The 23,637-nt window shown below is 33.3% G+C and overlaps 1 protein-coding gene across 1 annotated transcript in view; it reads left to right on the top strand.

Annotated features, from left to right (window-relative positions):
* Positions 1-23,637, top strand: part of LOC145330331 (adenylate kinase isoenzyme 1-like) — a 38,458-nt gene that overhangs the window by 3,467 nt on the left and 11,354 nt on the right. Inside the window, exons 2-3 of the mRNA XM_080174965.1 lie at positions 13,982-14,057; positions 23,468-23,555. Of these exons, the coding sequence (XP_080031091.1) occupies positions 13,982-14,057; positions 23,468-23,555 (164 nt within the window). The remainder of the gene's footprint in view (positions 1-13,981; positions 14,058-23,467; positions 23,556-23,637) is intronic.

Raw genomic sequence — 23,637 nt, 5'->3', positions numbered from 1 at the left:
TACTTTTGATTATCTGTAAAGGGTCCTTATTTTTTTAGCCCCCCAAAAATTGCTAAACAAGGATGACATCATCCATAAAAGCGAAGCTCTTAAACGGTAGGTCAAACTGACATTAACACTTGTAGATTTAGAACTAAGTAATCACAATACAGATTAACTAGCGGCTTCGCCCCTAGCCTCTAGGGGCTTTGCCCCAAGAGGTTTAATAAAACCAATTATTCGTATTTTAGATTTAAAAGAAAAATTTAAAGAAATTTTTTTTTTTTTTTGGGGGGGGGTTCATTTTTTGGGGGGTATGGGGTGTCCCAGCCCCCAAGAAAATAGTTATAAACCTTCCCGGGACCTATGAGAAGCTACCCTGTAAAGGAGAACCCGACAGGTTCAGCGGTTAGCGAGATCCTTCGCTACAAACAGACAGACAAACAGACATCGTTCTACTTTGTATTATAGATAAAGGTTGAGGATTGTAAGTAAATTTGTTAAAAAAAACTGCTTAAATAAAGAATATTGCTTAAGGACATGCTTGGATATTGTTTAAGGACATGCTTACAATTTTAGGACTTGATTATAGAGATGCTTTGGTTATAATATTGTTTTGGTTGGTATAGGAATCAGTATTTCAAAAATCAGAACAATCGGATAATTTTATCACATAAAAATTAGTTGGTAAAAAGGTTGAAAATCAACATGTTAAAAATGGATGTACGGACATTTTAGTTACAATTACAGAGTTGCTACGCTTTCTAAATTGTACCTAACTACTACAGGAATGATCATGCAAAGTTTGAAATCTATAGGACAATTCTAACCTATTTGAATTGACGAAAAGAGCTATTAACTGTCTGTGACGCACGGACGGACGGACCGACCCTAATGATAGAAAAGCTTCGCTTTTAAAAATGCTTGCTTTACAAATAAGCAGCTCTTTGCGCCTTATAAAAAAAATGACGCCATACAATAAAAATAACAAATGATCCGCCCTTCCCTTCTTTAAAAAGTCCTGTGACTTCCTAAAGTAGTGTTTATAATTTTCAATTGATACAAATATTACGTGAAAGGAAAAATCTGATGTAAAAGCATGAAATCAAGCTCTCTCCAAACGCAGAAACTTATTTATAAATAATATACACATCAAAGACAAAAGTTGTTTTTTAGTTATTTTGTCGCCAGAATATTGATGTCAAATGTTATATATAAGTTGTAATGTCAGGGATATAAAGAAATACGATAATGGCCGATAAATTGCTGTACATCCCCAGTGATGATACACGAAATTACCACTGCTTTAGATTAGAATTAACTTTTGGACAAACTAATGAACCAACCTATCAAAAACTAATAAAAGTCCCCAAAGTTGTTAAGCCAACGAATGAGAAATAGTTGGTAAAAGACTTTGGGGACCGATGTAATAAACAGCCCAATGTCTCCTCCCTCCATGTTGCAATTTGGTAACCAAAAAGTGCTTGCAATTATTTCTTTTAATTACATTTCATAATTTTGATTCTATTATACTTCATGTCCTTTAAAAAAAGAAGCTTTTTTTATAATTAAGGTCGGTCTGTTTTTTATTAATTTAGGCATGTCAGAATATTTCTACTGATTTTAAACTTTGCATGATGATTCCTATTACATTTAGGTACAATTTAGGAAATTTTGCAACAATTTTATGTACGATTTTGTTTACACTTACAAATTAATGTTCTGCTTATGAAGTTCTGACCCTCTACAAGAGTAATTTTTCCTACTACACTTTGATTCTAGAGCAACGCTGTTTTGGATGTTTTTATTTTTTCCTCATCTATACACAAAAAAAACATGTCAAAATAAGCTATATGTAATACATGTAATATTACAGTATGTTATTTTTTTTCTCAAAAAAAGTCAACGTTTATTTAATCCATAGTTTAAAAACTACATTGATCTATAACAAGATTGATCTACTTCTTTTAACACAACATTAAAATTCCTAATGATTATAAAAATATTGCTTCCCAAAGTATTTAAGCCAACGAATGATAAAAAAGGTGTATAAAAACATCGGGAACAAGTATAATTTACAGTCCAATGTCCCCTCCCTCCCTGGAAAAAAATAAAATATACATTTTACATTTTGTTAAGGCTATTTGTTTTGTCTGTTTAAAAAACACTTCAAATCATTAACAGAAACAAGGATGACAACATCCATAAAAAACGAAGCTCTGAAACGTTAGGACAAACGAACATTAACACTTGTATAGTGTCAGATCGAAACAAAATTGTAAGTGAATCTGCTGAAAAACTGCTTAAATACAGAATATTGTTTAAGGACATGCTTACATTTTTAGTACTTGATTATAGAGATGCTCCGCTTACAACAATGTACTTTGTTGTCCTAGGAATCAGTATTACAAAAATCAGACCAATCGGATAATTTCAGCACATAAAAATTTGATGTTAAAAAGTTAAACAAAGCTACGCTGTTTAAAATGGACGTACAGACTTTCTGGTAACGATTATAGAGTTGCTTTGCTTTCTAACTCATACCTAACTCATATAGGAATCATCATGCAAAGTTTGAAATTGATAGGACAATTCTAATATGCCTAAATTAACGGACGGACGGACCGACCCTAATTATAGAAAAGCTTTACTTTTAACAAATCAGCAGATATTTGATACTTTACTATTATATAAAACATCTATAACATAGACATAGACATCTCAACATAAGTTGTATTGTTTTTTAAAAGCGAAGCTTTTCTATAATTAGGGTTGGTCCGTACGTCCGTTCGAAAAGGTTAGCTCTTTTCTTTAATTCAGACCTGTTAGAATTGTCCTACCGATCTCAAACTTTGCATGTTGATTCGTGTAGTAGTTAGGTACGATTTAGAAAGGGATCAGTAATATTTGGCATAAAATCACATAAATTCATTTTACATAAACTCATTTCACATAAAGGTACACATCACATAAAAACGTTTCACATAAACTAATTTCACATAAAGGTACGTTTGACATAAAGGTACATTTGACATAAAGGTATATTTGGCATAAAGGTACTCTTGGCATAAAAGTACACTTCACATAAAGGTACATTTCACATAAAGGTACGTTTGACATAAAGGTACATTTGACATAAAGGTACATTTCACATAAAGTTACATTTCACATAAAGGTACACTTCACATAAAGATACATTTCACATAAAAACATTTCACATAAAGGTATATTTGGTATAAAGATACACTTCACATAAAAAAAATTTTTTAATTAACAAAATGTATATTTTACATATCGGTAAACTACGCAAAAAAAAAACGTTTCACACAAAGGTACATTTTACATAAAGTTACATTTGGCATAAAGGTACATTTGACAACATAAAAATACATTTGCCATTAAGGTACATTTCACATTAAAACATTTGACATACATTTTACAAAAAAAAAGTTTCATATAAAGGTATATTTAACATAAATGTACATTTCACATCATAGACGTCCAAGCTTTTATTTTGGGGGGAGGTAAAAATTTTTTAAGGGGGGGGTAATTCGTTTTTTGGGGGGTAAAATGGCGCGCAAAGCTCGCCGCAAATTTTTTTTTACCCCCCCATGAAATCTGTTGGCAGGGGTAAATTTAGTTTACCCCCCCCAAAATTTACCCCCGGGGTAAATCTTTTACACCCCCAAAATTGTTTGGGGGGGGGGGGGTTTCGCCCCATTACCCCCCCCCCCCCATTACCGAGAGGTAATAGAAATCTTCTATTACCTACCCAGCCGAAAAAAACGCGAATGGATCGCAAATTTTCGTGAATAAATAACGAATTCGGAAAAAAAATTTGGGGGGTTGGGGGGTTGGGGATGTCCCACCCCCCAAGAAGATAGCCTAAAACCACCACAGGACCAGTAGGTATATTCCCTGAAGAGTAGAATCCGATCGGTTCAGTTGTTACCGAGATCTTAAGGGACGGAAGGACAGACAGACAGACATCATTATAGATATATGTATATTTATACCCACCAAAAAAAAGTTATTTCGTCAACATAAAAATGTATTCATGATATAATTAGTAGAATATCGATATGTCGGCATTTTGTTACCCATGATCACGTTATAAAAACCATATTTCATGTTGTTTTAAAATTAAAAAAAAGCTTGTTGATATTGAAGGTCTACAAAGTGTCCGAAAAAATTATCAGTGTGACGTCATAAAAATCATGGATGTAGGAAAGGAAACTCCTTAAAAAGAGATGCCAAACGGATCATTTTTCGGACACTTTGTAGAGCTTCGTCGATAATATGTCAATGTTTTTTGGTATTTCAAAATATTTTGATATGAGTAATTACATACTCTGTAATATATCCAATAGAGGATTTTTTCCCGGCTTTAGCCTATCTTTGTAGAAACAAGGATGACAACATCCATAAAAGCGAAGCACTGAAACGGTAGAACAAACGGACATTAACACTTGTATAGTATCTGAACTGAAAAATCGGAACATAAATGTATAAATGTCGAATTAAAATTGTGGGTAATTTTGTTGTAAAACTGCTTAAAAACAGGATAATGTTTATGGACATACTTACATTTTTGGACTTGATTATAGAGTTGCTTCGCTTATAATATTGTTCTTTGTTGTCCCAGGAATCAATATACCAAAAATCAGATCAAACGGATAATTAAAACACTTGAAAATTTGTTGTTAAAAAAGTGGAAAAATCAACATGTTTAAAATGGACGTACGGACATTCTGCTAATGATTATAGAGTTGCTATGCTTTCTAAATCGTACCCAACTACTACAGGAATCATCATGCAAAGTTTGAAATCGATAGGACAATTCTAACATGCCTAAATTAACGAATAAAAGCTATCTATCTCGGACGGACGGACCGACCCTAATTATAGAAAAGCTTCGCTTTTAAAAAAACTTTCAATGTAACAACATTCGTAAAATTTTATTACTCAAAAATTCAAAATTTGTCTTAGAATAGACCTGATATGTGGAGGAGAATGGGTAAATCGTAATTTTAGCCTGCTGCGTTTTTCACTTTATCAGAGAACATGAAAATATGGTTAAAGATCCAAGTAATAATAAATCCATTATCATAACATCGAGATTTGAGAAGCATATTTACCTAGGATTTGCATATTTTGTTGTTTTATTCCATATATATCATGAATATGTACTCAGGGATAAGACAATGGCCAATAAATAGATGTACATCCCCAATGATGATACACAAAATTACCTCTTCTGTAGATTAAAATTGGTTGTTGAAACGTTTGAACACTCCAATTAATGAGCCAACCAATCAAAATTCTCGTAAGTCTCCAAAGTTGTTACGCCAATGAATAAGCAAACTTTGTTTCAAAACTTTGGGGACTAGTATAATAAACATCTCATTTTCCCCTCTCTCTCTGGTATATACTAGAGGGTTTTTAAATATATTGAATCAGCGGAATTTACGCTGATTATAATTGCAATAAAATCATAATTACAGTATATTTAATACCTATATTAGATACAACATTTACTACACAGAAACTGCCAATTTTAAACATTTACAAAGATCCCCTCCTCTGGTGTGGGCTCTAAAGAACCCAAACATGGAGGAGCAGAGAGTTACAAGAATTACAAGCAAACAAAGACATGCTAGTTGTTTATTAACCATTATTTCGTTTAGTCAACAAAAATAAAATATTACAATAAAAAAAATAAAAACTTTAATTTAATATAATGGATAAAACGTCTATAAATAAAAGGACAAATAATTTGGTATGGTCCCTTTTGTTTCAGCGCCTTTTAAGGAATGATTTGTCTTATTTTTACAGCAGCTTTTGATAGATTATATTATGTTAGGTTAGGTGATTTCCCCGCAGGGTTAGGCAATTGGCCCTGCAGGGTTAGAGCCCCCCGCAGGTGCTAGAAATAGGAGTAAAGCTACTGTCAAAATACAACGAAATGCCCCTTTAAAGGCGTTGTCACAAAAAGGACTATACCCAAATGATTATATATTTGCACATCTAGTTGTAAATTATCATATGAAGATCAAAGAATTTTTTTTCTGTTGGAGAAAGTAAAGTTGCGCAATCATATTTTATTAACTGTATGGTTAGAAAATATTTAACAAATCGAAAGACATTGACAAAGTAAAACAAGATTGCAGATGTTCAGTAGAACTTAGCTTCACTTTTAAATAACACAATGCCTTGACAGTAAAAGTATTAAATAATAGATTTTTTTCATTAAAAAACGAGTTCCTTATTTAAAAGAAGCTATTAAATGATTAACTATTGGCCCATTTTTTATTCTTCACTATTTGTTTCAAGATAAAAAACCTGTCATAAATAAGAGTTTTGAAGTAGCAATTTTATTCTGGTATTTTGTTTGTATGTATGACCTTAACATTATGGCGAATGTGATTTGTGGAGAATATTTATAATACAAAGTAGAATGGTGTCTGTCCGTCCGTCCCTTAAGATCTTGGTAACCACTAAACCGATTGGATTCTACTCTTCAGGGAATATACCTACTGGTCATGCTATTTTAGGCTATTTTCTTTGGGGGTTGGGTGTCCAAACCCCCTAAAAAACTAAAAAATACCTCCCCATATTTTTGCGAATTTATTGAATTTGCCATTTATTTGCAAAAATTTGCGATCCATTAACAATTGTTTTGGCTGGGTAGGTAATTATTTCGATACTCACCTCATTTTTTAGGCACATACCTAATGTTTTAGTTTCATTACATATTTGGGCAAAGCCCCTAAAGGCTAGGGGCAAAACCGGTAGTTTAAGTACAAAACATCTATGGCAATGTGCGTAAGTACCCTAAATTAAAAGAAGATTTATGAGAAGCTTTGCTACAAAAAGATTTGCATAAAAAAATACAATGTCTTAGAACACACAAAAAAATTTTCTTTTTTGTGTGAAAGAATTTCATTGATGCAAAATTTGTATTTTAAAAGTACATTTTTCATCGTCTATACTGTGTCTGCAGCTTAAAATCTCGCAAATCGCTCGACTGATATTGTTTGCCTTTGCAGCGAAGTTTTATAACTATATTGGAAAAGGACACCTCCAACCTTCCAAGAGAAATTGCACCTGGAAAAAAAAATCTACCCCCCCCCCCCCAAAAAAAAAAAAATATATATATATATATATTTTCTTTTCAAGACTAAAATGAAAAGTGGATAAATGACTTAACACCCCCCCCCCTCCCCCACTCTTAGGTTACGAAATGTCTAAAATTGGTGACCCATCCCCATCACTACTTACACCTCATTATTTCAAGTATAAAGTTACCCAATAAAAGTTTGATAAAGAAAAGTCTGGATAAGCATTTTATGTAACTAAGATTATAAAAAAGTAAAAGAAATATATTCGTATTTTCTGCTTTTATCTTTTATAGCTAGCTAATTTTGATAGGCAAATTTTAGTCAGTGAAAATTTCAAAACATTATTTGTGTATTCTCTGTCATCGCAGATTTTTAAAACAACTGAACATTTAGTAATTTATTAATTTTGCTTCTTTATTTAATGATTTAAAGGTAGAAGAATTTAGATTTTACATATCGGGTAGGACAATTGTGTAATAGATAAGTTAAAAATTCTTGATAGATTTTTCAATATTCCCATAATTGCATTATGTATCTTTCTCAGTGAATGCAAAAGACGCAGGGAGGAAGGGGATATTGGACTATAAATCATACTGGTAGTGGTACCCAAAGTTTAAAACATTGGGTACTTGTATTAAAACTCAATTGGTAAAAACTAGAAGTGCATGAATAGGGTTATTTTTAAATCGTTATTGATAATGTCGGCCATTGTCTTGTCCCTTAAGATCACTGAAAAGAAGTGAGAAATGAGCGTTGGATGCATTTATGCAGAAAAACAAGGATAATATGTCTATCAGAAGCGAAGCTGTATATAAAATTAACATTCAGTTTCTTGTTCAAATTTTAACTCCAACTTTTAATCTATAATACAAAGTAGCTTGATGTCTGTCTGTCCGTCCGTCCGTCTGTCCCTTAAGATCTCGGTAACTACTGAACATATCGGATTCCCCCCCAATTTTTTTTTTTTGATGATGAAGATGCACCACATGTACTATTTTTTTATTACCTCTTGGGGCAAAGCCCCTAAAGGCTAGAGGCAAAGCCGCTAGTATATATAAAAACACTAGTATTTTATCCCTTAACAGTCGAGCCCCTTACTGTACCTCTATCGAAAGTCCTGTCCCCCCCCCCCCCTCGTCCCACCAATAGTATCTAAGATTCTGATAGCGGTAGAGGGCTAGACTTCTTAATATGAACAATTCAATATTTCCTTTGTAACTAAACAATCGGCTACGCCCCTATAATCTAGTATGTAAAGGGCCCAAAAGGTTCGATAGAAAATATCCCAAATTTCCAAACAAAAATGAAATCTGACAATGAAATAGCTTAAAACTATGCCAGTACCTAAGTCAAGTTTCGTTAAATTAATTGAGCTGGATAGACAAACAAAGAAATAAAAAAAAATTTCTAAATTTTTGAGTTTCTCTTGAAATCCAAACTTTAAAGCTATATGACAGTTTATAAATGATGTCGAGTGTCATGCATACATCCAGTGGCATGCACAGGGTTTTTACATTTTTGAATACTACGTAATACTTTAGATAAGGGGAAGGGAGTGGAGAGGTAATTTGATCTAAAATGGCGGGTCAAATAAATGCAAATTCTTCAGGAAAACTAGCGCGCTTTTAATAACTTAATTTTTATGTAAAATTGAATACAATTTGCATGAATTAAATTTGAATAAAATGAATATAATTCATTCATCATTTTACAACTTAATTTTTTTTTCATTGAGAAAACAATAAACTGTTTGATAACTCTGTTTTTCTAAAAAAAATTATGTCGAACTTTTTGTCTGTGACGGATAGCTCTAGGTACCTAAGTCATGAGATAGTTTTTGGCCATTATACTTATAGATTTAACTCTTTTAATGATTTACACAGACGTCCAAGGGGTGTTCACTTCCCTCAAACTTTGAAATATCTCATTTGCCCCCCCTAGATATACCACACTTTTCTGGGATCTTGCTGAGTCAAGTATCAACTGTTGGGAATATCAAAGGATGACTCCATGCAAAATTTGAGCCGGATCCGGCCAAAACCGGCCGTGAATTTTATGAAAAACCGGTTTTTTCCGGTTTTTAGGGGGTATCTGTAAATCGATTCAGCTGGAGCAAAACCGGTTAGAGGTACAACGGCAAATAACGGCTAAACGGTCAGCCGGAGGCGAATGAAACATAAATAAAGAAATGTCTGCCTCAAAAAGTTGTTCAACATCAAAGAGATGCTTGAAGTCTCTAAAACGACTCCTTCCCCTCCTTTAAGGGGAAAAACTGAAAAAACGTGATTTTCAAAAGTATGCCCACTTCGTGGGTGTGGGGGGCACTGAACCCGTCACCCCAGGGTCACCAAATATAAAGTCTAGGCGGCCCACAATGCTGAATTTTCACCAAGTGAAAGTCTTGTGTCATTATCTCTTATGAGAAAAAAGTTATTAATTAATTAAAATTTCAAATTGTGATTTTTTGATGGATTTCTTTGTTGAAATGACAGGCCGGTCAATTTTTAGGCCATTTTTTGCGTTTTTTGGGCCGTCACGCCCAAACGGTTTGAGATAATCTCACGGGACCTTTTGCCCAACCTAAGTCTGGTTATTTGTGAGGTCTAGGAAAAAAAAACAGACTTACGCAAAAGATTATAATTATAATCTTTACACAGAAAAATGGCACGAGGTGAGGGTTTGAGGGGGCAAAATGAGCCGACCAGCGATTTTTGACGGCACGCAGCGACGTCGTGCTTCATTCAATCCGGGATTTTTTTTTCTTAGACCTTACAAATAACCAGGCTTAGGTCGGGCAAAAGGTCCCGTGAGATTATCTCAAACCGTTTGGGCGTGACGGCCCAAAAACCGAAAAAAATGGCCTAAAAATTGACCTGCCTGTCATTTCATCAAAGAAATCCATCAAAAAATCACAATTTGAAATTTTAATTAATTAATAACTTTTTTCTCATAAGAGATAATGACACAAGACTTTCACTTGGTGAAAATTCAGCATTGTGGGCCGCCTATACTTTATATTTGGTGACCCTGGGGTGACGGGTTCAGTGCCCCCCACACCCACGAAGTGGGCATACTTTTGAAAATCACGTTTTTTCAGTTTTTCCCCTTAAAGGAGGGGAAGGAGTCGTTTTAGAGACTTCACGCATCTATTTGATGTTGAACAACTTTTTGAGGCAGACATTTCTTTATTTATGTTTCATTCGCCTCCGGCTGACCGTTTAGCCGTTATTTGCCGCCGAAGGCGTGATTTTTGGCGATTTTTGCCGTTTCCGAGGTTTTAATGGACATTTAGGAGGGGAAAGAGTTGTCCAATCAAGTTGATGATGAAGTACATTTTTGTAGGCAATTGCATTGGCTAAATTTCATGTGAAGTAAAATTTTTTGTACCTTTAACCGGTTTTGCTCCACCTGAATCGATTTACAGATACCCCCTAAAAACCGGAAAAAACCGGTTTTTCATAAAATTCACGGCCGGTTTTGGCCGGATCCGGCTCAAATTTTGCATGGAGTCATCCTTTGATATTCCCAACAGTTGATACTTGACTCAGCAAGATCCCAGAAAAGTGTGGTATATCTAGCCCCCCCCCCTTGAAATAAAAAAACCATTAAATTACCCCCATTCAAGCCTTTGAAATAAAAAACCTTGAACGTCCGATATGTTTTAGATCTTTTTTACTAGCTCTATTCGACCCCTTTAAACAAAAAGTAGATACCGAGTGCATAGTCGCTAACAACTTAAGAAACTTTGTTAATATATACATAAACACAGACAAACAGACAGACAGACAGACATAGTGAGGAAAGACAAACCATAACATATTAAGATTTATAGAAATATTAATTATTTTATAAAGTTATAGATCAGAGGTGAATTCTTAAAAAAAATTTGCCTCACTAGAATCAGTATGCCTCACTAAAATTTTAGTTAGGCAAAATTAACCCCTCTAAATTTTTAGTAAGTCTCACTGATTTTAGTGATGCAAATTTTTTAAAAATAATTCACCTCAGTTTAGTAAAGTGCAAAGAGAAGGATTTCAAAATTATAAATGTGTATAACTATCATTTTAAGATTTATTGGCAAAACTTTTTAGCCAATTCATAATATGATGTACTAGAAATTATAGAAAAGCATTGCATCTAAAAATATTATTGTTTTATAAATAACTAGCGGCTTCGCCCCTAGCCTCTAAGGGCTTTGCCCAAGAGGTAATTAAAAAAAAATAAATATTATGTACCTCTGGTGGTGCAACCACTGATTTTAAATTAACTGCCTAAAAAAAATAAAGAATTGGGGGGATTTTTTGTTTCATGGGGGGTTTGGGGGGGGGTGTCCTCCCAAGAAAATAGTTTAAAACCACCATGGGACCAGTAGATATATTCCCTGAAGAGTAGAATCCAATCGGTTCAGCCGTTACCGAGATATTAAGGGACAAACGGACGGACAGACAGACATCGTTCTACTTAGTATTATAGATACGTATAAATAAATGGATACATTGCAAAAATCCTTGGAAAGAAATATAAAATTTGTATTCTCCTAGTGCTGTGTTACACTATTGATCTTGTGTAAGTTGTCAGGGAGGGAGGGAACATAAGACTGTAGATTATTATGGTACCTATAGTATAACAAGGATGACAACATCCATAAAAGCAAAGCTCTGAAACGGTATGATAGACGTACATTAACTAGTGTCAGAACTGAATATACAAAATAAAAAGACATGTGTTTTGACAAAATTATACAAAAATTTTTTGCGAAAATTCTTAAACACCGAATTCGGTTTAAGGACAAACTGACATTTTTAGGACTTGAATATAGAGATGCTTTGCTCAAAATATTGTACCTTATTATAATAGGAATCAGTTCTCCAAAAAGCAGATCAATCGGATGATTATATCCCATAAAAAAATGTTGACAATTAAGTTAAAAAATCAACATGTTTAAAATGGACGTACGGACATTATGGTAACGATTATAGAGTTGCTACGCTTTCTAAATCGTACCAAACTACTACAGGAATCATCATGCAGAGTTTGAAGTCGATAGGACAATTCTAACATGCCTAAATTAACGAAAAAAGCTATCCGTTACGGACGGACAGACGGACGGACCGTCCCTAATTATAGAAAAGCCTCGCTTTTAAAAATGTTCTCTCATTACTTGGTATCAAATCTTTAGATAATTATATTAAGTCTTGATTGTATGGTATAAACTAGCAATTTGGAAACTTATTATCATAATAAACATCTATTGTCTTATCCCTCATGATTCCTTGATTCATATATCTTACTCCATTGCTGTTATATATGTAGCATTGACAAGTTTATCGGCTGATATTTGTTTTACTCCATGAAACCAACAATTGACTATCAAGGGGTAGTTGCACGAAGTGCATATTTACTTGAATTTAGGGAACTGCAGATTTTTTTCTGTTCAAAAGTTTAACTATATCTATAGGACATATATTTGAAAGAATTTTAAATTTCTACCAGATAGTTTCAATTATAGTTTTTTGATATATTCAACAAAATCAAGAAATTACATTTCAAAAATTTTTGGGGGGTTAGGGGGTAATTACAAATTACACCTTACAACCTATGTTAATTTTACCCAATCACATCGCAAGCTACCTTTTCCCCTTTTATTATTGTCCTTACTAATCTATTTGCCCACAACTCTGCATCTATTCTTTCTTGGTTACCTTTGATATCTAGCAAAATTTGGATCACGTTTCTAGAATTGGTGCAATATATGGTCTTATAATCATTCAACAAATCTATCTATCTATCTATCTAGGTGGACCAGGAACAAGGAAGGGTACCCCATGTGAACAGCAGTACCAGAAGTACAACTATATCTATCTATCTATCTAGGTGGACCCGGAACAGGGAAGGGTACCCAATGTGAACAGCAGTACCAGAAGTACAACTATATCTATCTATCTAGGTGGACCAGAACAGGGAAGGGTACCCAATGTGAACAGCTGTGCCAGAAGTACAACTATATCTATCTATCTATATATCTAGGTGGACCAGAACAGGGAAGGGTACCCAATGTGAACAGCAGTACCAGAAGTACAACTATATCTATCTATCTATATATATAGGTGGACCTGGTACAGGGAAGGGCACCCAATGTGAACAACAGTATCAGAAGTACAACTATATCTATCTATCTGTCTAGGTGGACCCGGAACAGGGAAGGGTACCCAATGTGAACAGCTGTGCCAGAAGTACCTATCTATCTATCTATCTAGGTGGACCCGGAACAGGAAAGGGTAACCAATGTGAACAGCTGTGCTAGAAGTACAACTATATCTATCTATATATCTAGGTGGACCAGGAACAGGGAAGGGCACCCAATGTGGACAGCTGTGCCAGAAGTACAACTATATCTATCTATCTATGTATCTAGGTGGACCCGGAACAGGGAAGGGTACCCAATGTGAACAGCTGTACCAGAAGTACAACTATATCTATCTATCTATGTATCTAGGTTGACCTGGTACAGGGAAGGGCACCCAATGTGAACAGCTGTGCCAGAAGTACAACTATATCTATCTATCTGTCTAGGTGGACCTGGTACAGGGAAGGGCACCCAATGTTAACAGCGGTGCCAAAAGTACAACTATATCTATCTATATATCTAGGTGGACCCGGAACAGGAAAGGGTAACCAATGTGAACAGCTGTGCTAGAAGTACAACTATATCTATCTATATATCTAGGTGGACCAGAAACAGGGAAGGGCACCCAATGTGAACAGCTGTGCCAGAAGTACAACTAAATCTATCTGTATATCTAGGTGGACCTGGTTCATGGAAGGGTACACAATGTGAACAGCTGTGCCAGAAGTACAACTTTATCTATCTCAATATCTAGGTGGACCCGGAACAGGGAAGGGTACCCAATGTGAACAGCTGTGCCAGAAGTACAACTACGCTCATCTTTCTACAGGAATTTTATCTCATCATTAAATGGACACCCTTAAAGAAAATTCTGAAAAAAAGTATCTTCACACGACTTGAATTACTGCGCAAATGATGTTCTTGTCATACCTTACTTTGCTTGACAATCTGAGGAGGGAGAAGAAATTGGGTGCTCAAAGTTTTAATAATTTTAATCTACATGATATTTTGTTATTCATCATAGGAAATGTACACAGTGATTTAGAAAAAACTGCGTCTACCGTTTTTCTGACACAACCAGAAGGAATATAGAAAAAACGATTATATGTCCTTGTTCTCTGTAAAAAAAGTACATCAAATTTAAAAAGGTGTTTTTCATTATCTCTTAAAATGCAGCCTCTATGATAGGTACATAGTTTCCAAAAAAATTTTATGTGAAAAATGTTGTGCAAGAAATCTTTTGAAATATTTATGCTCTAAATTGCGCCGTTATTTTCAGAGATATTGAAAAACACCATTTCTAAGTTTCATTTATTTTTTAAAAGCGAAGCTTTTCTATAATTAGGGTCGGTCCGTCCGTCCGTCCGTACGTCCGTCCGTCCGTCCGTCCGTCCGAGATAGATAGCTTTTATTCGTTAATTTAGGCATGTTAGAATTGTCCTATCGATTTCAAACTTTTCATGATGATTCCTGTAGTAGTTGGGTACGATTTAGAAAGCGTAGCAACTCTATAATCATTACCAGAATGTCCGTACGTCCATTTTAAACAAGTTGATTTTTCTACTTTTTTAACAACAAATTTTCAAGTGTTTTAATTATCCGTTTGATCTGATTTTTGGTATATTGATTCCTGGGACAACAAAGAACAATATTATAAGCGAAGCAACTCTATAATCAAGTCCAAAAATGGTAGTATGTCCATAAACATTATCCTGTTTTTAAGCAGTTTTTCAACAAATTTACCTACAATTTTGATTCGACAATTATACATTTATGTTCCGATTTTTCAGTTCAGATACTATACAAGTGTTAATGTCCGTTTGTCCTACCGTTTCAGTGCTTCGCTTTTATGGATGTTGTCATCCTTGTTTTTATAGAGAACAAGAACCTATAATTCTTTTTTTCCATATTCCTATTGATTGTATCAGAAAATCGGAAAACTTCTGAATTCTAAATCACCCTGTCTATCAAATTATTATTCCATTTTCTTATCCCTAAAAACCTTAAAGCTACAAGGAAAACATAATTATTGAGTGTCGCCTTAATAAGCCATAAACATTCCCATAAAAAGATAAAAGTATAGTAATTTCAGTGAAAATTGGCTTTTTAACGCAAATTTATATTATAAATCCTAATGGATATACTGAAAGCGTCATGTGTGACGTCATAAAAATACCTCGGAAAAGGAAGGATGAGAGGAGAAGTGGGAAAATAAACCCCAAAAAAAGATACCGATTTTTATGACGTATTTACATGCTTATTAAATTGAGTGTTTAAACTAGTTATTCAATAGTTATATAATTCTAAATTATTTCAAGCAGTTTGACATCAAAAAAAAAGTTTGTTAATTTTCTGTGATGCTGTGAGTATTGGTGCAAAAAATATGACGTAACAAAAAAAATTAGCCAATGAGAGGCCACTATAAATTTTACCATTGGTCAATAACGGCCTCTCATTGGCTAATTTTTTTTGTTACGTCATATTTTTTGCACCAATACTCACAGCATCATTTTCTGTATTTACTTTAGCATACTTTCAAATATAAATTTGAATGGCTGCAATAAGACCGAGGGTTAAAATTATCAAATCTACGTTAAAGGGTAAGGTATAGATAGATAGATTATAAAATTAAAAGTTATATTAAAGGAATTTAGTATGATTAAATGAATATATGTATTATGCATTACAATGAATATTTTTACATGATAATTATGGAAAATTACCCACCCAAAAGAAAAAGATTTTTTCTTTGGGGGATGGGGGGGTGTTGGGAATGGAAATGTTAGAGGAAGAAATTACGACATCACACCTTTCCACCCCTCCCCTAATTTGAATAAATAAAAAAAACTTTGACCTCCTTGGCCAGTTTTTTAAATTTCATCTTGACGAATGATTTTTTTTGTGTTTTGATTAAAAGATATTTTTAGTTTCTTTTTATTGTGCTTCTTATTGACATTGTTGTACTTTGCTTAATAATTTTCAGCTAATTTACATTTCTTATATGAGCGTAGACGATTTGCTGAAAATGGATTGCCTATATCTTCCCTAATTTCCAAAGTTGTACAGCAGATAAACGATTTATACATTCAAAATTTTAATTTTTCAAATTTTGATTTTTTTTGGGAAGTTTGAAGCTTTTTTACCTAGTAGTAAATATTGAGATAGGACGCGGAAGCGAGGTACGCTTTCGGAAACTAAAATTCAGTACATCGCGTACACTGTATAAAATCAGGGTGGAAGGGGACATTGAATTGTAAATATTACTGGTACTCAACATTTTATCTCTCCGTTTGCATAAAAACGTTTGCTACTTTTTGTAATTCTTGATTGGTCGGTTCAACTTGCAGTGTCTCAACTTTGATACCAATAATTTTAAACTACATAAGGGTATATTTAGTTTAACATCATTGGAGATGTAGATCAATTTATTGTCTTATCCCCTAAGATCCCTGACAATAATCCATATAGACGTCTAAACAACATAAACAACAAAATAATTCAAATCATAATTTCAAAATTTTGCGGACACTTTTTGTAGTGTTTATTTAGTTTCGGAATTTTCACTTTTAGAACTTTGAGCTACTAAAAAATGGCTTGGTGCTTTCACTTATTTTGAACCACCTTAGCCCACCCCCTCACCCACAATAACTAATGTAGGGGGTTGAGGTTGCGATTCTGCGGAGCCCTTACGGAAATTGAGATAGGACGCGGAAGCAAGGTACGCTTTCGGAAACTAAAATTCAGTTTATCGCGTAGACTGTATAAAATCAGGGTGGAAGGGGACATTGAATTGTAAATATTACTGGTACTCAACATTTTATCTCTCCGTTTGCATAAAAACGTTTGGTACTTTTTGTAATTCTTGATTGGTCAGTTCAACTTGCAGTATCTCAACTTTGATACCAATAATTTTAAACCACATAAGGGTAAATTTAGATTATCATCATTGGATATGTACATTAATTTATCTTATCCTTTAAGATCCCTGACAATAATCCATGTAGACGTCTAAACAACATAAACAACAAAATAATTCAAATCATAATTCCAAAATTTTGCGGACACTTTTTCTGGTATTTAGTTTCGCAATTTTCACTTTTAGAACTTTGAGCTACTAAAAATTGGCTTGTTGCTTTTACTTAAACCTTTTTTTTAACCCCCTTAGCCCACCCCCTCACCCACAATTACTAATTTTGCAGGGGGTTAAGGTTCCGATACTGCGGAGTCCTTACGGAAAATGTATTTTTCTCCAATGCTAATATCCTGGTTTTTTTTCATTTAAAAAAGCTGCTGACAAGCCTCGACGCCTTGACTCTTTTTTGTGTAATTTATATGCTTGTAAAACATTTCGGCTTTTGTTAAAATTTTGTTATGTGTTATGGAACAAAACCCTCAAATTGTAGCGGGACAAAGTGTCTCAAATATCAACCATGTGACGTCATAAAATAAAGAGAGATGAGAGGAGAAGTGGGAAAGAAAACACCTAAAAAGAGATGGAAAATCCCACTTTTTTATGACGTCACATGGCTGATTTTTGTGTCACTTTGTCCTGTTATCTCAAATTAAACAACTTTTCAAATTTCGTAATCCAAATCATAGGATAAGTTAAGTGGGTAAATATAGAAATTACAGTAGATTACTTTAATATGAAGTTACAAGCGCCTGCTAGGGACACTTCACTTAAGGTAGGGACGGAGTTGAATTCAACCCCCTCCCCTATTTATTTTGGTTTTAAAAAGAAAAAGACGAAAAGATGTAAGTGACCATTCCAATCTCCTTAAAAAAAAATTATTTAACATTTTTTTTTTGGGATAAGGAAAAGTTTTCTAGGGGCGATTCTCTTGTGAGGGTTGTAGTACTAGTACCCTTTCTCAAAATAGTTATAAACCTCCCCATGACCTATACTGTAAAGGAGAACTATATCAGTTCAGCGATTACAGAGATTCTTCGGTACAGACAGACAGACACAGATCCTGTTACTTTTATAAAAGGATAAAAGTTTAAATCCTATTGCGAAATTCTTTGATTCATCCAGTTGAGCCGCTGAGAGATAAATAGAAAATCCGCGAAAAAAGTGCGAAAAATCCACTGTTAGCAATCTCTCGATACAGTTTGCTAATATCGATTATGGGGCTTTAATTAAATGTTACAGACATAATACCGACATGCTACTATGGAAATATTTTTATGCCAATACTTTTCTCTTAATTCTTGACTGTATATTTTGCTTTTTTATTTTTTTACAAAAAGCTTTGTTAATATTGCACGTAATTGTCCTTGTTTTTTCAATACTTTCCTATTAGAATTTAAGCACTTGTTAAATGACAAGCATGTCCTTGATTTAGAGACAATTTTGCACTTCAGGTCATACGAATAAGATATTGCTTTCATACTTCAAATTTTATACAATGTTGTGGTTAGATACACAAACATACTTATATGTTTTAGGAGAGATATTCAAGTTTTATCACAAATTAAAACTAAAATAAGATTATGATTCTTGTTGAAGAACAATTTTTTATTACATTTCATTCTTTTAAAGGGAAAGGTAGGTTGCGGGTAAAATCCGTAAAAGTATGTGTTTTAAGGCTTAAAAATAGTAGTAGAACGATAATATTCACTTAACATGTGTAATTCTTATTGAAAAGAACTATTGTCAACAATTTTTTTTTAAAGTTAACATATATTTTTATCGTTTACTACTTTTTTTAACTTAAAACACACAACCTTTACGGATTATACCCGCAACCTACCTTTTCCTTTATTAAAAACTCTCTCTCTCACAATACAATAATCTATTTGTTACCCTAACTGTATAGTGCACAGCAAATCTATTTGTTACCCTAACTGTATAGTGCACAGCAAATGGGCTAGCAAACATTACTAAAACATATTTTACTAGATAACCCAAAATATTTAGATATACACTATATATATTCCAGGTATATGACATTGGACCCGAAGTTTAATAAACATGCATTTGTTGGCTCAAAAACTTTGGGAACTTTTATAAAATCTTTATTGGTTGGTTAAAACTAGCAGTTTCCAAACTTTTTAACCAACAATTTTATTAACATACTTTGTTCTATAACAAGAATAGTTATTTCTTTCATCGTATTATAAACCGCTTTCCGCGGATATAGAGTGTACAATTATAAGATTAAAACCATTTTTTTAGGCCCGAGGGACCGATGGCACGGGCTAAAAAAACTTGTTTTAATCTTATGATTGTACATTCTTATATTCGTAGAAAGCGGTTCATAATACGATGGATGAGAACCGGTTCCTATCCACCGGATTCGAATGAATACGAGAATGAAATTTCTTTGACATTTGCACAAACATATAAAATATTTTTAAAAAAAGGTTTGTTCTACAAAAAAAACAACTATTTTTTTCTTGTTTGAATTTATAAAAAAAATAATCAAGTTTAATAAAATATTTGAGTGTCACATATTCGAGAAAACAGTAAAAGTGTCGAACTATTACGTCAGAAAAAATTAACAATTAACCAATAAGAAGCCAGTAATCACTGTGGTAAAATATATAGCGGCCTCTCATTGGTTAATTGTTAATTTTTTCTGACGTCATAGTTCGACACTTTTACTGTTTTCCATATTCGACAGGAAGGGAGTAGACATTGGACTGTTTATCACGATAGTCCCCAAAGCTTTATAATAACGTTTTATAATTATTTGGCTTAACAGCTATGCGGGCTTTTTCTTGAATTTTGATTGGATAGTTATTTAAGTTGAGTGTTTAAACCACTAATAGTAGTCTACATAAGGGGTAATTACCATTGGGGATGTACATCAATTTATCGGCGATTGTCTTATCCCTTTAGATGAACATGAGTTACGCACTTTTAAGAGAATCTTTCTATCGATTCCAGGACAGGGCGGAGGCAGGAAATAGCATTAAACCGTCCATAAATTTTTATTTATGAATACAATAGCCTACTGTAGACCTACGAGAAGCTATATTGGTTTAGTTGGGAGTAATTCTACCCATATGTATCAAGACAATGAGTTGCTCATTTTTAACTTTAAATTAAACATTATATCAGAGATAGAGGGATGGACCAGTTCAAAAAAAATAATCCTTTAGGCCAATGAGCACATCTTTCAAACTAAATTAAATTCGGGTTATTTTTTTAGTTCTAGAGTGTTGGATATTTTTATAACAAAACCCTGAATGACCTATATCTGCGCTTCCCCAACACACGAGCCCCCCTCTACCCCTCCCCCCCCACGCCAAGGGGTAAAGCCCCCTGCGGGCACTAGAAATAGGAGAAACGCTACTGTTAAAATACGACAAAACTCGTTAATTTGTTTTTTTTTCCATGATCCTTAAATTATTTTTTTCTAGAAAATAATGAGAAACAAACAAAATTTCAAATTTTCTTTGTATCGATACCTTTATTCCGCGATGAAATGCAAAATGGTGACAAATTCAGGTAATAGGTCTAGGCGCAAATTAATTTCGACTTTTATTTCTTTTTAAATTGTCTATGTCATTACTTTCAACAATTTTTTTTTATTAATTGTAAACAGGAGAAGTCTTACGGAATAAATTGTTACACTAACAAGTTTTGGGGAGTGAATTTTTTTCTTTGTTTATTACTTTAGGTTAGGTTATATTTGGTAATAGGTAGTCCCGTAGGGTTAGGGCACAGCAGTTACAGGTACCGCAGATTTAAGCCCCCCGTATGGGCATTTGAATTTATTTAAACAATAAGAAAGGGGGTGGGCGAAGGGTCACTAAATTTTTTTTTATATATACATTTGTCCTGCTTATGACATTATTATCGTTCTTAAAATAAAATTTTACTTGTTAAGTATGGTTATACAGTGTTTTTTTTTATGAGAACTTTTTTGAAAGCAATTTTACCCCACTTAGAGTTATCAGAATTTAATGATTAATGGCTTATTTTCTTCGTTTTTTAAGGCAATTTATAGAACAAAAAAAAATATTTACCCCCCCCCCCCCTTGGACGTCTTTGATTTACATCCCCAATAATTATGAATAAAATTACCTATTATCCTATTCTATAAAGTAACATATATAGAGTGATCAACACAGTTTAATTAAACATGTTATTTTTATTTGATAAGTCCAATACACAGTGTTTCATGTCAAGAACAATCTTCAGTTGGATAAATAAAAATATATGATGCTTTAATGAGCATAAATTCTATACTGTTTATTAAAAACAAAAGATGATTTTTTTCTTGCAGTGGAGGTAAGGAACGAGTGGGGGGGGGGGGGTAATTTTGCATAATAAAAAGGGAAAGGTGGTGAGGTATTTAAATTTTAGCCTTTAAACTATGGCTAATGTTTCTTATTTAACACATGAAAAGGCAATATGTACTTTGTAGTAATGAATATTATGCATGATATATTAAGCTTTTTTTGTCTGTTGCGAAGGATCTTGCTGTATGGTTCTCCTTTAGGTGAAGTTTATTATTGGTCTATGGAAGGTTTTTAAACTATTTTTGAGAGAAGTTTCTCCTTCCTACCAAAAGAAATCACCTCTAGAAAAAATTTAACAACATGTTTTTTGTTTGTTTTTAAAAATTAACTTAACTGCCTCTAGAGGCTTCTAGGGGCGTAGCCGCTAGTATAGATTAACTAACTAAAGTCGATAAAACACTAACGATTTGACCGCAATTATTATCAACTAACCGATTGATTACAGTCTTACTTTTTTCAACTTCAAGAAAGTCAGCAATCAGTCACAAAAAGGCCGTCTACTTGGTGGCTGCCATGCTTGTCTTGTACATGTTTACACAAATATTATAGAAAAATGCCTTTGTTACCTAAAAACTGCAACTTCATGTCTTATTTTATTCCTTTTCTAACTATTTATGTAAACTGTACAGTGTATTATATAACCTTATTTAAATGTTATAGAATAGTATATAATTTAACAAATAGGGCAATTACCAATTAACTAAATGTCAAATTATGAACTTTACTTAAATTTAAAATAGCATTATCTACTAATAAATAGGGTTGGGCCGGATACTTTTTTGGCCGGATACCGGATATCCGGCTGATTTCAAATGCCGGATATCCGGTAACCGGCCGGATATCCGGCAAATATCCGGTTATCCGGCCAAATTACCGGATATCCGGCCGGATAACCGGCCAAATTACCAGATATTAAAGTAGTAAAAAAAAAATTTCTTCAGAAATCTTATATAAATTTACATAAAGTTAAACTTATTCAGAAAAAATGTTCTTCTAGATTCAATAATAAGAAAATTATAGCCATTTAAGATTTTAAAAAGCAGAGAATTTTGGTGTAAAGTATAAAAAATTATAGAGCCGGATATCCGGCCACACCGGATATCCGGCCCAACCCTACTAATAAATAATATAAGTGTATAGAATACACATTGCAACAAAAAAAAACCAGAAAAGCAGCAAGAAAAGGAGAAAAGGATCGGTCTGACAGCCAAAGTCAATTTATTGTATAACATGCCCTTAGATTAAGTATGCACAAACAAAAAAAAGGTAATTCTCATACAACATTAAAAAATGAATACATGAAAAAATTAGCCCTTATTCAAACATTGGACGAAGTTTTTAAAGCCAATTAATGGTATTTATAAAATACACCTCTTCATCATGATCATAAAATTTTTTATGACTGTAATGATAATCTGTAATTAAACTTTAATTAGTTTTTATTTGTTAAGCTTCAATTGTATGGATTATGTCTTAAATTATAAACCTAGAATATTTATGAATAAATTGTTATAAAACTTTACTTTTCCATAATACTTTTTACACTACTCTTCTCTTGGGAACCGAATCGTTTTTAAAAATAAATGGTTATAGAGGAACGTGAAAGTAACAAATCTATACACCAATAAAAGCGAAGCCAGACAAATTAAAGAGTAAGACAAACGAACATTAACAAAATAGACAATAGTTTATCACAAAGTAAATATAAATATCTATATACAATACATCATAAGAGATAAAACAATAACAAATAAATTTATGTACATTCCCAATACTGATACACAAAATTAGTATATAAGAAATAATGGTTGAAGTGTTTGGACACTAAACTTAATGAACCAACCAATTTAAATCAAATTGAATTTCTCAACGTTGATAAAGGCACTCCTCCTTCCCTGTATTTATTCTATGTTAATTTATACATCTTTACATTTCTGCAATCATGACCTTTAAGGTTTTAAGTGAGATAAAAAAAACTGCGCGTAGGCGAGCTGTTGCGCGCATGCGTGATGTCAGGATCTCCCAAGGGTATCCAGCTATTTGGTATTATGGAGAAGGGTCATCATGTTCCAGATGTGAGTATATATTAATTCTTTCTCATTACAGTAAGTTTTCATGTGCATAATATTGGAAAAAATCTCGTAAATAGCTAGACTG

Source organism: Acartia tonsa, chromosome 10 (assembly GCF_053477335.1).
Source record: "Acartia tonsa isolate MP-2025a chromosome 10, ASM5347733v1, whole genome shotgun sequence".
In the NCBI taxonomy this organism is placed as follows: domain Eukaryota; kingdom Metazoa; phylum Arthropoda; class Copepoda; order Calanoida; family Acartiidae; genus Acartia; species Acartia tonsa.
The sequence above is the reverse complement of the archived record's forward strand: the minus strand, read 5'-3'. Positions and strand labels throughout refer to the sequence as shown.